Source organism: Engystomops pustulosus, chromosome 7 (assembly GCF_040894005.1).
Source record: "Engystomops pustulosus chromosome 7, aEngPut4.maternal, whole genome shotgun sequence".
NCBI lineage: Eukaryota > Metazoa > Chordata > Amphibia > Anura > Leptodactylidae > Engystomops > Engystomops pustulosus.
The window spans coordinates 38521137-38541386 of NC_092417.1; the positions used below are offsets into that span (position 1 = coordinate 38521137).

Sequence of the window (20250 nt, forward strand, 5' to 3'; positions counted from 1 at the left end):
AGGTATTCTTGTCTCACTGGTGGTGACTGGTGGTGGCTCTATCAGCCAGATATTTGTTTATTGGTGGTATACACATGAAATCATGAGTAAAAGACTTATGAGAGCACCACTTTGGTCGCATGACGTGCTGAATGGTGAGAAGAAGGTCAATCTGTCTTTTTGCAGGTAAGATAACAAAGTTGATTTTATTGGGATGTGAAGGAAAAAATTTTAGCTAAAATTTTAGTTGATTGGGCTCTATGGGAATATTGATGGTGAATATTAGTTTTGTTTTCTTTTTTAACTAGCCATGTCAACTATAAACATTTAGCATGGGGTTGTACATAATAATACTGGGGAGGGGGAAACTTTATACTTTTGAGCTTAATCAAATGGGGAGTGGGGCTGTTTCTTGGGCTCTGTTCGTAATTAAGCTGGGGGAATTTGCCTATGGGTTCTGGGTCTTCCCAAGAAACAAGTAAGACCCTATCGATAGGGCTTAACTTGTTGATCGTTGGAAAGATTTTTAAGTGGCTCTCTATGTGTCTAAATTTGGGGGGAGTGCTTTTTATTTGTGCTTTAAAATGGGGGGTTATGGGGTACTGTATATATGTATATACAGTATACACTAGGGGGTGGGATCTGTATAAAGGAGGCACAATTTAATTAAACTGTGAGGATCTGTTTAAAGGATGATGTGTAAATTTGAACTTGGGGTGGGGATCTGTGTATAAAGGGCTGTATATAAATACATAGGGGGCTATCTGTATATAGGCCAGAGCCGGCACCAGCACTGGGCATGCCGGCCCCAGAGCTGCTGGGGTCCACATAAGGCTTTACAGTAGGAATCCATGGGGTTGAGAAGGCTGTATCTAATGAGTCCATGGGTCAAATATGGCAGGGGATCAGGGGTAGGCTTTTTTGGGAGGGGGACATTTCAGTTTTTACCTAAGACATCTATGGACAAACCGCAATGTGTATTAAGACATTCATAATATTATAGAGATACATGTTGTATATAAATGGTTTTATTTTAATAAATTAAATATGATGTGAATACTGCATATATAAACTTGTAGAACATTTCACTCTTTTAGGTGTGTGATGTATATGATCAGTCTTCCTCATGTTGTGCCGGTCACTGGCAGCAGCTGCAGGTCTCACATCCACCTGTGCACTTGCATCCCTGGCTGCATCTACTGCACTCAGCCGGACAGCAGGAACAGCAGCCTGCGGAGGAGGAGGAGGAGGAGACAAGGTCAGTAGATATCGATGCTGTGATGGAGTGCTTCATGGCACTTAATGTCTCGCTGTACTTACTTTTCTTGCATGATTTGCACTTGCAGTTTTTACATTTGCAGGTTACATTGCAGGTACATGAGGCCCCTATAAAAGAAAGAAATATGAAAGAATAAACTCTTCTTACTTGTAGATCTGTTATTATTTTTGGACCAGAAAAAGTCTCAGAATGACAAGCATACAATATATCTACACCATTGCTCTTCAAGCAGGCTCATCTGCACTTGTAAAACTACAACATGTTATCTAGTGACCCGCACATTGTAATCTTAAAGAAATTGTTATGGTGGAAATTAAATTTATAATTTTATTTAAAAACAATTTTCCTCTAGCTCCTTGGCAATGTTTTGTCCAATTTTGGATTAATCTTTTAATGTAATCCAAATAAGTAGAATTGTTCATGTGGAAGAAGTAAGGATTATGTAAATGATAATGGCTCATATAATGAGCTACATACTGTTCTAGAAAACACATCTATAATAATAATTCCTATATTTATATAGCGCACACAGATAATGCAGCGCTGCACAGAGCTTGCCAAATCAGTCCCTGTCCCCATGGGGCTCACAATCTAATCAGCCTACCAGTATGTTTCGGAGTGTTGGAGGAAACCGGAGGACCCGGAGGAAACCCTCGCAAACACGGAGCGAACATACAACCTCTATCTATCTAAAGTATTCATAATGTAAGAAGTTTTTCTGAAGTGCTGCTGATTTTCTCTTTTGTATCAGGGGCCATTGTACAAGTACTATCCTCTTAGATTGTAACCAGCACCCTTACACCCGATTTAGTTAATTAAGTTTTTATTGTGTTATGTCTAATTATATCTGTATTTGTACACAATTTTTTGTAAAGAGCTGCTGAATATATGAAGATTCTGATTTAAGTTATTATTGTGCTATGTCCAGTTTTATCTGTATTCCTACATGATGATTTGTAAAGAGCTGATGAATGTATAAATAATCTAATTCACAGCCTTTATTGTAGGACAGTTCTACAGGATTCTGAACTGAAATCTCCCAGCATGCCCCTGGAGGCTCAGAGTCTATGTATGGTTTGTTCTGCTGATTTGCATTCTGGAAATTGTCACTAGACAACTTTTTCAATGAGCAAAGTTTTGGAAATACAGATGCAGTTTGTATCTCAAAATCAGTAATGTTTTGGGATATTACTATAAATCAGGCTCACATCTCTGGATGTCTGGATTTCTGATATGATATCGGAATAGAAAAACAAAAAGAAAACTTAAAGGAAATCTACCACCAGGATCATGGATTATAAACCAAATAAGCTTACATGCTGGAGTGTGCCCCCTTTATTAGGATCTGCTCTTTTTTTAACTTCTCATGCACTCGATTTATAAGAAAATATGCTTTAAACATTATGCAAACTAGCCTGAGGGGCTCCAGGCTCCATTAAGTTCTATGGAGCGTGGAGCCCCTAAGGCTCATTTTCAAGCCTTTCTTTGTGAAATCTAAGGCATAAAAAGCTAAAAGAAGAGCGGATCCTGACAAAGGGGGCACACACCAGCATGTAAATGTTCTTGGTTTATAATCCATAATCCTGATGGTAGATGTCCTTTAAACAGAATGGACCTGCACATAGCCCTATAGATCCCATTGACTATAAGTTTTGTTACGGTGTAAATTTTGCCAGATGATGTATTACATCTTGTTGCATTATTTCATCAGATATTTTTAATGGTCTGTAATGTAAACTCTGATGCAGATGTAAACATAATAACCTAAAATATTTTGAAACAATATGTATGGAATATAGAAAATTGACTAATGACTAATAGCGTCATATGGTTACATAGCAACATGATGACGCAGACTTAACTCCATGCATGCCGGTTGAGGGTACCCGTAGGTAGTAGAGAATCAGTCCATTATGTACACAAATGTATTCATTGTTCACTACTGTACACTATGTAATAAATTTGCTCACTGATGTTTATATTTATTTAAAAACTCTTTTTTGTACGATATGTAATTACTATACACCTGTAACAAACTATGTTACTAAATGCCTATGTGACTTCCTTGGAGTGTATTTATACTCCGTTTGTAACATTCACGTGTATGCTTAAAAATAGCTCCATTGAGGGGCTGAAACGTTGCACCTGCCATCATGGGTGAATAAACACCTTGATTTTCCAGGAGTGCTGCCTTGCTTTCTGTTTTGTGGAATATATATGTATGGATATATCATATAGATATACAGTATATCATCATGCCATATATACATCTTACTAGATGTTATATACAGAATATATAATATAACATAAGTGTGAACTGAGCCTTACCTGCTGTGCAGTTACAGTCCTGAGGGTCCATGATCCCTATGGATATAGATGTTCTGTAGGATTGATGGATTCTCTGTGTGATGCTGGATGATGTGGGTAGTTGTCCTCTGCCTTATATACACAACGTACAGAGCGGAGTGCAAACCCGTCCCATAAACCTCCCACGTGACACGTGTAAGGACAAGTTATATACAGGGACGAGTGCAAAACCTGCAGAGTCACACGAGAGAAAGGATGAGGCGGCAGGAATGTCTGGAGTGACGGACGATGTTACTACAAGTCATTTTACAACAAATACAACAATGTTATCCTACAACCAGTATTTATACAGGGAATTGTATATGTTCTAAAAACAAAATTTCTCAAATTGCCTTATAGGGGCATGCTCCACTGTCCTGCAGAAAGTAAAGGGAGAGCAGAGGAGGGAATAATGTGAGGGGACTAAAGAAAGATAGGGCTTTATCAAAGGGGAGAGGAGCATTAAAATAATAGGGCTCACTAAATGCTAATCTAAAGTAAGGGGAGTATTATATGTGGGGCCAACAGAAAAGGAGCAATTGTGAGTGGGGGGGAGGGGGTCTACAGGAAAGGGGTCATCAGTGGAGGGCTACAGAAAGGCGGTGTATTATAAGTGGGGGCATTATTTGTGAGGGTGCTACAAGAAGGAGGGGCATCATATGTCGGTGGGCCACATAAGGAAGTATTATATAAGGGTCCACGAAGAGCCTTATACAGTTTGGGGGATGGTTACAGTACAACAGGTATTATACAGTGGGGTCCACAGGAAGGGACATTCTACAGTATGGGAAGGACCCAGAAATGACAGCATTATACATGGTGAGTTGTCACAGGAGAAGGGAATTTTACTATGTGGGGCCAGTAAAGGGGTATTATAATGTGTGATGAACACCAAAGTGGGTATAATCCTGGGTGAGAATACTAAAAATAAAAAAAATTGATACAAATAGAGTAATTTCCAACATATATAAGTTATTAAATTAATAATAATCAGAAAGCAATCTAAAAAAGAAGTGAATATGGAGAACTAAATAAATACATAGAAATACATATCTTCATTTCATCTCAGACTATTTATGTGGAATCCCTCTAAGTGTATGTGTACATTAGGATGTGTGCAGTGTTATTGTATGTAGGGATGTAGCACGAGGAGTGTGGTGACAGTGAGTGCACTGCGGGTGGTGACAGTGAGTGCAGTGACTGGAGGATCAGGCTGAGTGCACACTACACATGTTCTCATGCTGAGGTCACACTGCACACGGCACTAATCCTGCCTGACTCATGTGCCTGAGATACAGGAACAACGTCTAAATAACCATTACTTACTTTCCCTTCACTCTGATATATGCAATTTGATGCAAATTGCTGACTGAACTGCATCTCCACCTCGGTATGTGGGATCACTATAGCACTGAGGCAGCAGGCCCCTCTGTAGGGGTTGTGCTGACCTTTCCTTTGCACCATATATTCAATCTCTTGCCCGCTCTTGCCGCATGCAATTTAGAAACACCTTCAGAATCCGCTTGTTTCTTACAATTGAAACCTCTAAAACAGTGGTGGCGAACCTATGGCACGGGTGCCAGAGGTGGCACTCAGAGCCCTTTCTTTGGGCACCCAGGACATCACCAGAAAGGACTATCTTCCTGCGGTCCCAGAGAGCCCAGGAGCTATTTTAAAGTGACAGGACTACCTGGGACTACTGGAGGGGTGGGAAGGTGTGGACCTATCTGGATTATCATTGTAGCTCCTGCTCCGGCCCTGACAATTCTTTTTGTTTAGGGGACCCTGGAGGGAAGCTACAATGATCATCCAAATTTCTCCTATTTTCTGCTTTATTGGTGTCCTCAGGTGCTGATATGAATGAAATAAATCACTAATTACATTTCTGTGTTGACACTCTGCACAAAATAAGTGGGTCTTGGTTGTAGTTTGGGCACTCCGTCTCTAAAAGGTTCGCCATCACTGCTCTAAAATGCTAATTGTTGCTGCAGTCATTCAGGCTCATCTAGACTCCTGTAACTCCCTACTAATCGCTCTTCCATTTACTAAACTCTTTCTTTCCCGACCTATTCTTTTTTTTTTTCATCAGAACTTTTTTTTATTAAGGCAGAGAAAAACAGAGCCTTACATTTTTCCATTTTTGACTAAAGACACAATAAAAACAAAAGTAAAACAACAAAATCAGGGGCATGCAGCATACCACCCAATTCCCGGACGCAGCCGGAGTTTAACCCCTTCCCGTCGCAGCCCTTTTTCAATTTTGCGTTTTCATTTTTTACTCCCCACATGCAAATATCTGTAACTTTTTTATTTTTCCATGTACAGAGCTGTGTGATGGCTTATTTTCTGCGTAACAAATTACACTTCAAAATGGTGATATTTAATATTCCATGCCGTGTACTGGGAAGCGGGAAAAAAATTCCAAATGCAGTGAAATTGGTAAAAAAATGCATTTGTGCCGTATTCTTGTGGGCTCGGATTTTACGGATTTCACTGTGCACCCCAAATGACATGTCTACTTTATTCTTTGGGTCGGTACGATTACGGGGATACCAAATTTGTATAGGTTTTATAATGTTTTCATACATTTAAAAAAATTAAAACCTCCTGTACAAAATTTTTTGGGGGGATTTTGCCATCTTCTGGCGCTAATAACTTTTTCATACTTTGGTGTATGGAGCTGTGGGTGGTGCAGTTTTTTGTGGATTTTGATGACGTTTACAAAGTTATCATTTTTAGGACTGTACTACCTTGTGGTCACTTTTTATAGAATTTTACATTTTTTTTAAATGGCAAAAAAGTGCCACTTTCATCTTTGGGCGCAATTTTCCTTTAAGGGGTTAAGCGCAGTGAAAAACCGTTATAATATTTTGATAGATCGGGCATTTTCGGACGCGGCGATACCTAATGTGTTTATGATTTTTACTGTTTATTTATATTTATATCAGTTCTAGGGAAAGGGGGGTGATTTGAATTTTTAGGTATTTTTATTATAATTTTTTTATTTTAACTTTTTTTTTATTTTTATTTTTACTATTTTCCAGACTCCCCAGGGTACTTTAACCCTAGGGTGTCTGTACGATCCTATCATATACTGCCATACTACAGACGGCGCCCGCCGTCTTTGCCGGCGATCAGCGGTAAAACACCCGAATGCCGGCACCGATCACGGGTGTTACCGGTAAGCCTTTGCTGCAATAGGCAGCAAAGACTTACCAGCCATGGAGAGGGCTCGGCCCGCGTACTATTACGTCACATGTCGGGAAGGGGTTAAGTATACTGTAGACATATTCTCACCGGACGCATAGTATAACGGGCCTGCTTACCCTTCCCATCCCTCCCCATCAGACAGCTTCCCCGGTCTGGCGCCCGAGTCTAGTGAATACAACACCTATAAAAATGGTAGGTCTCTTCCTGTACGGAAAACACTTTGACTATCGCGTCATGAGACTAATATCGCCATATGTAGACATTTCAGCTTAACCAGTGAGCTGTGACAGTTTTTGTTTAATGGAGAGAAGTGCCCGTGATAGTAACCCCGATGTTGCTAACCAGCATCCCTAAATCGCCTCAAATTTTTATCTTCTCTCATGGTAGGAGGAGAGGTTTGTATCCAGTGAGAGAGAATTTCCTTCCACTCCTGATACAAGGTCGCCGATCTATTCTTAATGCAGCAGCCAGGCTCATCTTTCCAGTCTGTGCCAGTCACTGCACTGGTTGCCTGTCTCCTTATGTATATAGAATAATCACCCTCATCCACAAAGCTCTGCATATTGCTGCACCTCCCTATCTCTCTTCTCTCATCTCAGTCTATCTCCCAACCCGTGCTCTTCGATCTGCCAGGGATATTAGATTAATCTCTACCTTAATTCAAACCTCTTACGTCTCATGGACTTCTCCCGAGCTGCAACAATTCTCTGGAATGCCCTTACTTAGACTATTAGACTAATACTAAACATCCAAACTTTCAAACATGCTCTTAAGGCAGGCTACCACACTCACTAACTGCATGAAATTTCAACTCTCTCTTTACTAACCCATCCCATGTCCTCCTCCTGTCGGTTATCCGACAAACACCAGATACCAAGCTCCAGGCTTTTCTGAAATCCACTTTGTATATAAGATGGCATTTTTAATGTGTCAACCCCTCATCCTCATAGACTGTAAGCTCTTGTGTCACCCCCTCATCCTCATAGACTGTAAGCTCTTGTGTCACCCCCTCATCCTCATAGACTGTAAGCTCTTGTGTCATCCCCTCATCTTCATAGACTGTAAGCTCTTGTGTCACCCCCTCATCCTCATAGAGTGTAAGCTCTTGTGTCACCCCCCTCATACTCATAGACTGTAAGCTCTTGTGTCACCTCCTAATCCGCCTAGACTGTAAGCTCTTGTGTCCTCCCCTCATCCTCATAGACTGTAAGCTCCTGTGTTCCCCCTCATCCTCATAGACTGTAAGCTCTTGTGTCATCCCCTCATCCTCATAGACTGTAAGCTCTTGTGTCCTCCCCTCATCCTCATAGACTGTAAGCTCCTGTGTTCCCCCTCATCCTCATAGACTGTAAGCTCTTGTGTCATCCCCTCATCCTCATAGACTGTAAGCTCTTGTGTCACCCCTTCATCCTGATAGACTGTAAGCTCTTGTGTCACCCCCTCATCCTCATAGACTGTAAGCTCTTGTGTCACCGCTTCATCCTCATAGACTGTAAGCTCTTGTGTCATCCCCTCATCTTCATAGACTGTAAGCTCTTGTGTCACCCCCTCATCCTCATAGAGTGTAAGCTCTTGTGTCACCCCCCTCATCCTCATAGACTGTAAGCTCTTGTGTCACCTCCTAATCCTCATAGACTGTAAGCTCTTGTGTCCTCCCCTCATCCTCATAGACTGTAAGCTCCTGTGTTCCCCCTCATCCTCATAGACTGTAAGCTCTTGTGTCATCCCCTCATTCTCATAGACTATAAGCTCTTGTGTCACCCCCTCATCCTGATAGACTGTAAGCTCTTGTGTCACCCCCTCATCCTCATAGACTGTAAGCTCTTGTGTCACCCCCTCATCCTCATAGACTGTAAGCTCCTGTGTTCCCCCTCATCCTCATAGACTGTAAGCTCTTGTGTCACCCCCTCATCCTCATAGACTGTAAGCTCTTGTGTCACCCCCTCATCCTGATAGACTGTAAGCTCTTGTGTCACCCCCTCATCCTCATAGACTGTAAGCTCTTGTGTCATCCCCTCATCTTCATAGACTGTAAGCTCTTGTGTCACCCCCTCATCCTCATAGACTGTAAGCTCTTGTGTCCTCCCCTCATCTTCATAGACTCTAAGCTCTTGTGTCACCCCCCTCATCCTCATAGAGTGTAAGCTCTTGTGTCCTCCCCTCATCCTCATAGACTGTAAGCTCCTGTGTTCCCCCTCATCCTCATAGACTGTAAGCTCTTGTGTCATCCCCTCATCCTCATAGACTGTAAGCTCTTGTGTCACCCCCTCATCCTCATAGACTGTAAGCTCTTGTGTCACCCCTCATCCTCATAGACTGTAAGCTCTTGTGTCACCCCCTCATCCTCATAGACTGTAAGCTCTTGTGTCACCCCCTCATCCTCATAGACTGTAAGCTCTTGTGTCACCCCCTCATCCTCATAGACTGTAAGCTCTTGTGTCACTCCCTCACCCTCATAGACTGTAAGCTCTTGTGTCACCCCCTCATCCTCATAGACTGTAAGCTCTTGTGTCACCCCTCATCCTCATAGACTGTAAGCTCTTGTGTCACCCCCTTATCCTCATAGACTGTAAGCTCTTGTGTCACCCCTTATCCTCATAGACTGTAAGCTCTTGTGTCATCCCCTCATCCTCATAGACTGTAAGCTCTTGTGTCACCCCCTCATCCTGATAGACTGTAAGCTCTTGTGTCACCCCCTCATCCTCATAGACGGTAAGCTCTTGTGTCACCTTCTCATCCTCATAGACTGTAAGCTCTTGTGTCACCCCCTCATCCTCATAGACGGTAAGCTCTTGTGTCACCCCCTCATCCTCATAGACTGTAAGCTCTTGTGTCACCCCTCATCCTCATAGACTGTAAGCTCTTGTGTCACCCCCTCATCCTCATAGTCTGTAAGCTCTTGTGAGCAGGGCCTTCACTCCTATTGTTCCATATGACTGTTTGTGATTTGTAATGTAATATTATATTTGTATATGTCCCCTATGATTTGTAAAGTGCTGCGGCATATGATGGTGGTATATAAATAAAGATTATTATTATTATTACTACTGATGATTCCGCTGGGCATCTCTTTCCCTCCTGACCATCTGTAGTTTGACTTACAACTTGGAGCAAGTGACTTTCTCATGCGTGTTACTCACCCCTTTTTTCTCTCTCCCCTCTCCTATACCTCAACACTGATGCACTTTTCTTTTATCATGTTTTTTTGTGAGTGCTTGATCTTGCGACACAATTCCTTGACGAAAACCTGACGAAAATGCGTCCGACGGATCCTTAGTAAATGAGCCCCATTGTTTGACCTTTTGGTTTTTCTGTGAATCATTATGGAGGACTAATATTGAGGCCATAGTTATGGTCGCTGCCCAGACCACTGTGCCATCGTACTCGGAAGGTCCTATGACATAGTTATATATGGTACCTCTGTCATGGCAGACGTATTTACAGCAGCAAACATCCTGCATGATTACAAAAAGGAAATATTACTGGTCTGTAATCTGCATGCAAATTAGGATAGACCATGCATGTCATTACAATGGGATGAAACATGTCAAGGACAGGCTGTTACGGTAACAGTCTGCAAGCGCCTCAATCCATCAGCTGTCTGACTGGACTGTGGTGCTCATGTATGTGCTGCCACCTACTTACCTTGCACAGTGCTGCACATTCTGTAGTGGCAGTGCTTGGTACTGCAGATGTATACAGCTCTGCCCTATTCATGTGAATGGGGCAGAATTACTTGTAGTACTAGGTACGGCCACTACAGAATGTATGACACAGTAATGAGGCTGAATGCTCACCAGAACTTCTGATTGGTGGAGATGCCAGAAATCCTTTCCCCAACATTCTGATGGTGGCCTATGCTTAGTATAGGCCGTCATTATTAAAGTCCCTAAAAGTTATAATATTCACCATACACTGCATAGAGAAACAGGAGGGGAATCCACTCCATAAATCTCCCTACTTACTTAGCAGCTGTAGCAGGTTTACATAGGGCGTGTCATATAGACAAAGCACTTCTGGTGAGATAGAAACTTCATATTCAGCTCCAGAATCGTCTATATGTGCTGCTGACTTCTCCCCCTCGTACCCCCTCTATATATTCTATGTACTCTAATACTTCTGTGAAATTATTCCCAGCCTACAGATAGGTGGATGGGCATGTTTTTATTTTAATATAAGATTTACTACAAAGTATCTTATTGATTTATAAAATATATGTTAAAATATTCATGAAATCAATACATTTTTATTGGATTATTCAATGACATGTTACAAAAAATATCCTCATTCACAAAGATAATACACTTTTAAGTGGGGCTCCATAATAAGTATGGCAGCCAGAGTCATCTTATATGTAACTAAGCAGAAACATACTGAACACTGTATCACACATGACATTATACTGCACACATGACATCATCAGGACACAGATCAGATTGTAAATCATTGTACATGGTGCAGATTGTAACAGATGAGCTGCTCATTCCTTGTGTGGTGCCGGTCACTGGCAGCAGCTGCAGGTCTCACATCCACCTGTGCACTTGCATCCCTGGCTGCATCCACTGCACTCAGCCGGACAGCAGGAACAGCAGCCTGCGGAGGAGGAGGAGAGTCATCAGAAGACTGGAGTATAGAGATGACATCTGATATTATATGACAAAACTGAAGCATAAAGGGATATTTCCATCTCCTGTAGGATATATATGTACCTGGTTATTAATGTATAAGATAGTGGAGGGCACACACACCATGAAATGGCATGCTTTTGGCTTAGACATGTTACTTAGGGCTGTTATAGATAAATAACTGATATGGGAACATCTCTTATAACTGACCATCATCCTAATGATTACATTTCACTGACTATACACAGGTTTCATTCTGTGAAAAGTTCTTTAGTTGTTATTGGCAAAAACATGAATTTTAAGTTATTCTTGTCCTTGTGAAAAACATATTTCCCCATAATAGAAACAATTTGTAAAATGAAGACTGATCTTATCATAGGAAATGTCTTTACATTCATACAATTTCTCTTATTATTCTTCTAGGTCTATAACACAGTAATAATACATACAAGCTCTGCATATAGCTGAGGTGCACTCACTTTTTTTGCATGATGTACATTTGCAGTTCTTACATTTGCAGGATTCTCCACAGCTACAAGAAGCCCCTAAGAGACAATGAGGGGTGTGTTATAGAGCAGTAGATCATATATCATTATATATCAATGTAGTCATCACATAGACACAACCCCCAGCACCTGCAGACAGACTTATACTGCTCATATACTGCCATATACATCATATTACATACAGCACAACTGGACAACTCTGATTACTCTGTGACACTAATGACAAACTCAGCCTTACTACATGTAACAACCCCAGTGATGCTGCATCTGTAATAATTGTAATGTAAAGTCTCTGTATCCAGTGCACATCCCTGTCTCACCTGTTGTGCAGTTACAGTCCTGAGGGTCCATGATCCCTATGGATATAGATTCCGTAGGATTGATGGATTCTCTGTGTGATGCTGGATGATGTGGGTAGTTGTCCTGTGCCTTATATACACGAGATACAGAGCGGAGTGCAAACCCGACCCATAAACCTCCCACGTGACACAAACACCAAGTGTAAGGACAAGTTATATACAGAGACGAGTGCAAACCCTGCAGAGTCACACGAGAGAAAGGATGAGGCGGCAGGAATGTCTGGAGTGACGGACGATGTTACTACAAGTCATTTCCTATGTATACTATTTATATATAAAAGTGTAAGCACAACTTTTTAAAGGTTTTTACATAAAGTATTTCCCAATGTTGCAATAAGACAATGATCTGTATATAACATATCACAGTGTAGTTTTTTTAAACATTTTTTTAAAACTTGGACTTGAACAGGCAATGCTGGTGTTGCATATTCTAGTCCAAATCACTGCACTGCAATACTAATGTAGTGTAATGTAACTGACTGAGCCCCCCGGGCTGACAGATGAAGGTTCTCATCCTCCTGGTACGTGGATAGGGGGTCTAATCCATGACTGTGGCATGTAAGAGGTTAACACCGAAGGATCATGGGTGTTACAGGAGGGTGTCAGCTTGTGAGCTGGTGCCAGAAGCATGACATAATAGTACTGCACAGGTTAGATAGTCACCGCCTGTCCGGGTCCATTATGAGATTGGGGCTTATTTACTAAGGGTGGCGGACTGCTCTTTCATCAGACTTTACAACGTTTTTGGGTTTTGCACAGCTGTGACAGGTATTTAACAGGTGTCGCACACCATCGTTTTTTGGCGCAGCAGCGCCGGCTTCTATGCGACCCAAATTGGGGGGGGCACGCTGTTGGACGATCCGACTGATTCGGACTGAGCGCGGGATTTAATATTCAAATTGTGTCGCAAGACCAAGCACTTAGAAGGTGAACTCCTGCAAGTGACACATGCAGGATATCGGGCTCACGATCTTAGTGAATCGCGGCACAGTGCGTTATCGTCAGACAATGCACTTTTTGTGAACTCCACGGACTGGGTAAGTAAATGTGCCCCAATGAGTGCACTGCGGGTGGTGACAGTAGGGCACATTTACTTACCTGGTCCCTGCGCGATCCACGAGGTGCATTGTCCAACGAGGATGAAGTCTTCTGCAATTCAACAAGATCGTGCGCCAGAGATCCTGCATGTGTCGCGGGACCTTAGTAAATAAGCAGTGAGTGCAGTGACTGGAGGATCAGGCTGAGTGCACACTACACATGTTCTCATGCTGAGGTCACACTGCACACAACACTAATCATTGCATGAATTATCCTCCTGAGATTCTGGAACAAGATCTAATTAACCATTACTTACTTCCCTTTCACTCTAATATATGGAATTTTATGCAAATTCCTAGCTGGAGGATCAGGCTGAGTGCACACTACACTTGTTCTCATACTGAGGTCACACTGCACACGGCACTAATCATTGCCTGACTCATCTCCCTGAGATAACAGAAGAAGACCTAACCATGATATAAGGGGTTAACCCATAAGCGTCACTTGTTACCGATCCCCAGGACATGTGATAAATGGGTTATGTGGACAGTGATGTGAGAGCGCTGTGCCCTGCAGTGTGATCTGTGTGCAGAGTAGACATTACTGACATAACTATGGGCAGGGAGACACAAGGAATTTTAGTATAACCTAAAAGGCACATTTGTGGGCATGTGTGCAATAGTTTCTCATCGTATACTACTACATGACATATTTAAGTTAATGACAATCGTGGGCCCTGGACTGTAAAGATATTGTAGCCATCCGAAGTGTCTAGAGGCTTTAGATGATCTTACATTTAGAGAATAAAAACAATAATATAACAAAACCTGTTCCATATAAACTATTACATATGTAAATGAAATACATGGGGTCAGTAACCAAACCAATCTTAATACATAAATACAGAACCAGAACAATATTACTTTATAGGTACCAGAACCAAGCAGCCAACTAGATAGATACAGGACCAGAACAGAAATATTACATAGGTAATGTAGTACAGCCAAGGTTACTACATAGATACAGGATAAGAAGAGAAGAAGAGTGACACAGACAGCATTATACAGTCATGGCCATAAGTTTTGAGAATGACACAAATATTATATTTTCACATGATCTGTTGCCCTCTGGTTTGTCAGATGTTTTTTATCACATACAGAAATACAAGTGCAATCATATTATGAGTAACAAAAGCTTTTATTGCCAATTAGAATGAGATACTGCAGCAAGTCAGTATTTTCAGTGTTGACCCTTCTTCTTCAGGACCTCTGCAACTCTCCCTGGCAGCTCTTAATCAACTTCTGGACCAAATCCTGACTGATAGCAGTCCATTCTTGCACAATCAGTGCTTGCATTTTGTTACAATTTGTTGTTTTTTGTTTGTCCACCCGTCTCTTGATGATTGACCACAAGTTCTCAATGGGATTAAATTCTGGGGAGTTTCCAGGCCATGGACACAAAATCTCTATGTTTTGTTCCCTGAGCCATTTAGTTATCACCTTTGCTTTATGGCAATGTGCTCCATCATGCTTGAAAAGGCATTGTTGATCACCAAACTGCTCTTGGACGGTTGGGAGAAGTTGCTCTTGGAGAACATTCTGATCCCGATTCCCTTGGCTGAGAAGCCGCCCCACACATGAATGGTTGCAGGATGCTGTACAGTTGGCATGAGACAAGACTGGTGGCATCGCTCACCTTGTCTTCTCCGAACAAGCTGTTTTCCAGATGTTCCAAACAATTGGAAAGGGGATTCATCAGAGAAAATGACTTTACCCCAGTCCTCAGCAGTCCACTCCCTGTACCTTTTGCAGAATATCAATCTGTCCCTGATGTGTTTCCTGGAGAGAAGTGGCTTCTTTGCTGCCCTCCTTGACACCAGGCCTTTCTCCAAGAGTCTCCGCAGTCTCACAGTGCGTGCAGATGCACTCACACCTGCCTGCTGCCATTCCTGAGCAAGCTCTGCACTGCTGGTAGCCCGATCCCGAAGCTGAAACACTTTTAAGAGACGGCCCTGGCGCTTGCTAGTCCTTCTTGAGCGCCCTGGAGCCTTTTTGGCAACAATGGAACCTCTCTGTGTGAATTCCTTGATGATGCAATAGATTGGTGACTGAGGTGCAATCTTTCTAGCTGCAATACTCTTCCCTATTAGGCCAGGTTTGTGCAGTGCAATCATGACTGCACGTGTTTCTTTAGAAATAACCATGGTTAACAGAAGAGAAACAATGATGCCAAGCACCAGCCTCCTTTTAAAGTGTCCAGTGGTGTGATTCTTACTTAATCATGACAGATTTATCTCCAGCCCTGTCCTCATCAACACCCACACCTGTGTTACTGGAGCAATCACTGACACCATGTTAGCTGCTCCTTTTAAGCCAGGCCTGCAATGAAGTTGAAATGTGTTTTGGGGGAAAAGTTCATTTTCTAGGCAAATACTGACTTTGCTATTAATTGCTGTTAAGCTGATCACTCTTTATAACATTCTGGAGTATATGCAAACTGCCATTATAAAAACTGATGCAGTAGACTTTGTAAAAATTAACATTTATATAATTCTCAAAACTTATGGCCATGACTGTACTACATGTCTGAAGCTGAATCATAAGTCTATGGATTTGTTCAGCGTAAGACTGGAGTGGCTGGCGGTTGCGACCTAGGCACGCTGATGTCACGTTGCTTGGTATGGGGACTGGAGGGCTGTCCTCCAGGGGGTGGTATGTGTAAGAAATATGGAGGAAGAGGCTGATGTACTGGATCTCCCTGGGGCAACCCCTGAGTGTCCGTAAGATATGTCTCTGGGTGATGGATGGGGAGTCCGTGGTGGTAGACAGCTGTATCCAGGGATCAGATGGAGGCAACATTGTGCAAAACAACTCACGGTTCTTTATTGAACAACAGCAGGAAAACGGGCCTAAACGGTATTACAGCAGAACTGGTACTGGAGTGGTCATGGAGAGGTCTCCTCGGGAATTGGTTCACCAGCCTGGAAGTAGATGCAGGCTGGTATGGAGCTGTGTCCAGTTGTGGAAGCTGCAGCTCTTGTCCTGGGTTTAGCGGAGTATCAGCGCTGATGGTGGACTGACACTGTTTCTCTCTCTTCACTCTATCTGACTGACCATGAGGTCTGGACCTTGCTAGAAAGAGAAAGAGCAGGCTCCTGAGAAGAAGCATGAGGTCCAAGAGGCCGGTAATCCCAACGCACAGGGGTTTTATCACTTCCCCTGGTCAGGTGATAGCACCTCTCCAATCACACTCCATTTTACAAGGCTACAACATCATTGGTCAACAAAGGTCTTTGGAGCTATGGCAGTTGTGGATTGCAGAACTTAGTATTTTGCTGGTTCCAAGCAGTAGGCCGGCGACTGGTGAGGTTGGAGAGGTATAGGATTTATTTTTACTTGTTTTGTATGTACAGTTACACCAAAACCGTACACTATGGACTATGAATCGCTTGTGTGTCTACAAAAGTGACCGCAGGAGACGATTATCTAGGACCTAATTCCTTTACACACCCAATTCTTACCTATCTCCCATTTAGAACCTCCCAGTGATGGGAGGCGCTATGCTGAACCAAAAAGAGGTAAGTATAGGGTGATTGTTATTTTTACATGCCCTGAAGTGTTCTTAGACAACCCCTTTAAGTTTCTTAACTACTATGGTCTGATGGCATGGAGGATGTAGAAGAGAATCTGCCCCATAACTTACAATTGCACTGTGATAGGACATTAATGAGAAGAACTGACCTGGATCCACATAAATGAACAAGGGGGGTGATAAAAATTTAAAATTGTTCACCAGGAATGGATCTCTACTGTCTCAATCAACTTTTACTCACTTCGCCCCCTCCAAGTCCACAGAATTCTATGTAATCTGAATCTGATACCATTATTAGTTGCTGATTTAGAAGAGATTTCTTAGTAAAAGACACTTTAGGATGATGGCACAAGCGGCGTTTTTGGCCCGTTTTTAAGCAGACGGACTACTTAAAAACGGGCCAAAAACGCCACGTCTGCCATCACCATTAGGAGAGAGGGAAAGAACCAAAGGGATGAGGCATTTTTCTTTTTTAAGAAGAGTTACAAAAGTTTCTCATATAAACTTGTACTATTGGTTTTTACAAAGTTTATTGAATGTTTCAAGGCCATAAAAATGCATCTTAATAATCAATACATTTTTATTGGATTTACCATTGGCAGAATACAAACATATAATAACATTTTATGCACAGAAAGGGGGTAAGAGAAGTCAATGTCACCAGGCTCCAGTAATAAGTATGGCAGCCAGAGTCATCTTATATGTTACTAAGCAGAAACATACTGAACACTGTATCACACATGACATTATACTGCACACATGACATCATCAGGGCACAGATCAGATTGTAAATCATTGTACATGGTGCAGATTGTAACAGATGAGCTGCTCATTCCTTGTGTGGCGCCGGTCACTGGCAGCAGCTGCAGGTCTCACATCCACCTGTGCACTTGCATCCCTGGCTGCATCCACTGCACTCAGCCGGACAGCAGGAACAGCAGCCTGCAGAGGAGGAGGAGGAGAGTCATCAGAAGACTGGAGTATAGAGAGATGACATCTGACATTATATGACAAAACTGAAGCAAAAAGGGATAAATCCATCTCCTGTAGGATATATATGTACCGGGTTATTAATGTATAAGATAGTGGAGGGCACACACACCATGGCACGGCATGTTTTCGGGTTAGACATAGGGTTGATATAGATAAATAACTGAGATGAGAACATCTCTTATAACTGACCATCATCCTTATGATTACATTTCACTGACTATACACAGGTTTTTTCATGTAACAAAAATTCAGTGAAAAAGTTCTTTAGTTGTTATTGGCTAAAACAATCATGTTATGTTATTATCGTCCTTGTGAAAAACATATTATCCGATGATAGAAACATTTTGTAAAATGAAGACTTATCTTATAATTCATACAATTTCTCTAAATAATCATTCTTCTAGGTCTATAACACAGTGATAATACATACAAGCTCTGCATATAGCTGAGGTGCACTCACTTTTTTTGCATGATGTACATTTGCAGTTCTTACATTTGCAGGATTCTCCACAGCCACAAGAAGCCCCTAAGAGACAATGAGGGAAGTGTTATAATAATAATAATAATAATAATAATAATCATCTTTATTCAAATAGCATCATCATATTCCATAACACCTTAGAAATCAATAGAGCAGTATACAGAGTATATGCATACAACATCATATACCAATGTACTCATCACATATACACTACCCCCAGCACCTGCAGACAGACGTCTACTGCTCATATACTGCCATGTACATCATATTACATACAGCACAGTGTGAATACTGGATCATATTAGGCACAGGCAGAAGAGCTCAGTGCTGGAAGGGAATTCAGACAATGTAACATCAGCCAATTGAACTATATAAAAAAATCATAATTTATTTCCATATGAAACTTTTTCCTGACTGTAGTTAACTACATTATATTAGAAATGCATATACAGCCTCCGATATCTGCTTTTGTGAATTATGACATATATACCTGCAGTTCTAAACAGAACCATGGCTGAGCTTTAAGGGTTTCTCCACTTTCAGCAAATCATTATACAATATAATGGATGTATCAATTCTCCACTGTTTTCTAGATCTCTGCTTGCTGTCATTCTATACAAAGTGTCATGGTTAACTTCCTGTGGATAAACACTGGTCCCTGTCATGTGATGTCACACAGGCGCACAGTTCGTTATATCCCTGGTCATGTGATGTCACACAGGCGTACAGTTCGTTATATCCCTGGTCATGTGATGTCACACAGGTGCACGGCTCGTTATATCCCTGGTCATGTGATGTCACTACTACATGTAACAACCCCAACCCCAGTGATGCTGCACCTGTAATAATTGTAATGTAAAGTCTGTATATCCAGTGCACATCCCTGTCTTACCTGCTGTGCAGTTACAGTCCTGAGGGTCCATGATCCCTATAGATATAGATGTTCTGTAGGATTGATGGATTCTCTGTGTGATGCTGGATGATGTGGGTAGTTGTCCTCTGCCTTATATACACGAGATACAGAGCGGAGTGCAAACCCGCCCCATAAACCTCCCACGTGACACAAACACCAAGTGTAAGGACAAGTTATATACAGGGACGAGTGCAAAACCTGCAGAGTCACACGAGAGAAAGGATGAGGCGGCAGAAATGTCTGGAGCGACGGATGATGTTACTACAAGTCATTTCCCATTATATATATTACACATATAGAATAAACACAAGTTTTTCAAGGTTTTTATTTATTGTACTTTCCTTTGTTGCAATGTGACACTGCTGTGTGTTACCTATCAGCTATAACTACAGCTGTGACACATATATAGACACTTCAGAGAAGGTAGAATTGTGACTCCCTAATAATCCCCAAAAAACAGAATCTGAGATTTACTATTGTTTGTATTTGTCTTGATGTGTGAGACACAACACAAAGTAATGAGCTCAGCGATATCCTGTAATATGTCTCTGTGTGAGGGGTAAGTCATCCTGTAGCACTGGCCTTATAGGCGCACAGGACCCAATAATATATCATCTACTTTGGAATTTGTGTAATTGTGTTTGTATATAAATCCCTTCCTTGCACTACGGACCTTCTGCTACCTAATGTAAGAGGATAATCCACAGCATTTACACAAGTAGCAAAGTTATTAATAATAATAATAATAATAATAATAATATTTTATTTATCCCAGTGACGGGGAAATACTTGTCACACTTTAATCTCCAGGTTAAGAACAACAAATGCCATATGAACAATATAGACATGTAGGGGCATATTTATCAGGACCTCAGCGCCATGCGCCAATTTTTGAAGCCTTTCCTCTGTTTATCACTGATGTGGATCACA

The 20250-nt window shown here is 41.7% G+C and overlaps 3 protein-coding genes across 3 annotated transcripts; all 3 read right to left on the reverse strand.

Annotated features, from left to right (window-relative positions):
- Positions 1-991: 991 nt before the first annotated feature.
- Positions 992-3772, reverse strand: LOC140069614 (metallothionein-1-like). The gene is made up of 3 exons (XM_072115507.1): positions 3587-3772; positions 1300-1365; positions 992-1209 (listed from the first exon to the last, which is right to left on the reverse strand). Exons 1-3 carry the CDS (start codon positions 3615-3617, stop codon positions 1118-1120), a joined length of 189 nt encoding a protein of 62 aa, XP_071971608.1. The 5' UTR covers positions 3618-3772; the 3' UTR covers positions 992-1117.
- A 7268-nt stretch (positions 3773-11040) lies between these two features.
- Positions 11041-12395, reverse strand: LOC140068742 (metallothionein-1-like). The gene is made up of 3 exons (XM_072114141.1): positions 12266-12395; positions 11919-11984; positions 11041-11407 (listed from the first exon to the last, which is right to left on the reverse strand). Exons 1-3 carry the CDS (start codon positions 12294-12296, stop codon positions 11316-11318), a joined length of 189 nt encoding a protein of 62 aa, XP_071970242.1. The 5' UTR covers positions 12297-12395; the 3' UTR covers positions 11041-11315.
- Positions 12396-17446: 5051 nt separating this feature from the next.
- LOC140068743 (metallothionein-2-like) lies at positions 17447-19512 on the reverse strand. The gene is made up of 3 exons (XM_072114142.1): positions 19300-19512; positions 18387-18452; positions 17447-17875 (listed from the first exon to the last, which is right to left on the reverse strand). Exons 1-3 carry the CDS (start codon positions 19328-19330, stop codon positions 17784-17786), a joined length of 189 nt encoding a protein of 62 aa, XP_071970243.1. The 5' UTR covers positions 19331-19512; the 3' UTR covers positions 17447-17783.
- Between the last annotated feature and the right edge of the window lie 738 nt (positions 19513-20250).

Coding starts and splice junctions, on each gene's coding strand:
- LOC140068743 (XM_072114142.1), bottom strand. CDS start 19,330: ATGGACCCTCAGGACTGTAACTGCACAGCAG. Junction 18,453..19,299: donor GGACTGTAACTGCACAGCAG/GTAAGACAGGGA, acceptor ATTGTCTCTTAG/GGGCTTCTTGTGGCTGTGGA. Junction 17,876..18,386: donor ATGTACATCATGCAAAAAAA/GTGAGTGCACCT, acceptor CCTCCTCTGCAG/GCTGCTGTTCCTGCTGTCCG.
- LOC140068742 (XM_072114141.1), bottom strand. CDS start 12,296: ATGGACCCTCAGGACTGTAACTGCACAACAG. Junction 11,985..12,265: donor GGACTGTAACTGCACAACAG/GTGAGACAGGGA, acceptor ATTGTCTCTTAG/GGGCTTCTTGTAGCTGTGGA. Junction 11,408..11,918: donor ATGTACATCATGCAAAAAAA/GTGAGTGCACCT, acceptor CCTCCTCCGCAG/GCTGCTGTTCCTGCTGTCCG.
- LOC140069614 (XM_072115507.1), bottom strand. CDS start 3,617: ATGGACCCTCAGGACTGTAACTGCACAGCAG. Junction 1,366..3,586: donor GGACTGTAACTGCACAGCAG/GTAAGGCTCAGT, acceptor TTTCTTTTATAG/GGGCCTCATGTACCTGCAAT. Junction 1,210..1,299: donor GTGCAAATCATGCAAGAAAA/GTAAGTACAGCG, acceptor CCTCCTCCGCAG/GCTGCTGTTCCTGCTGTCCG.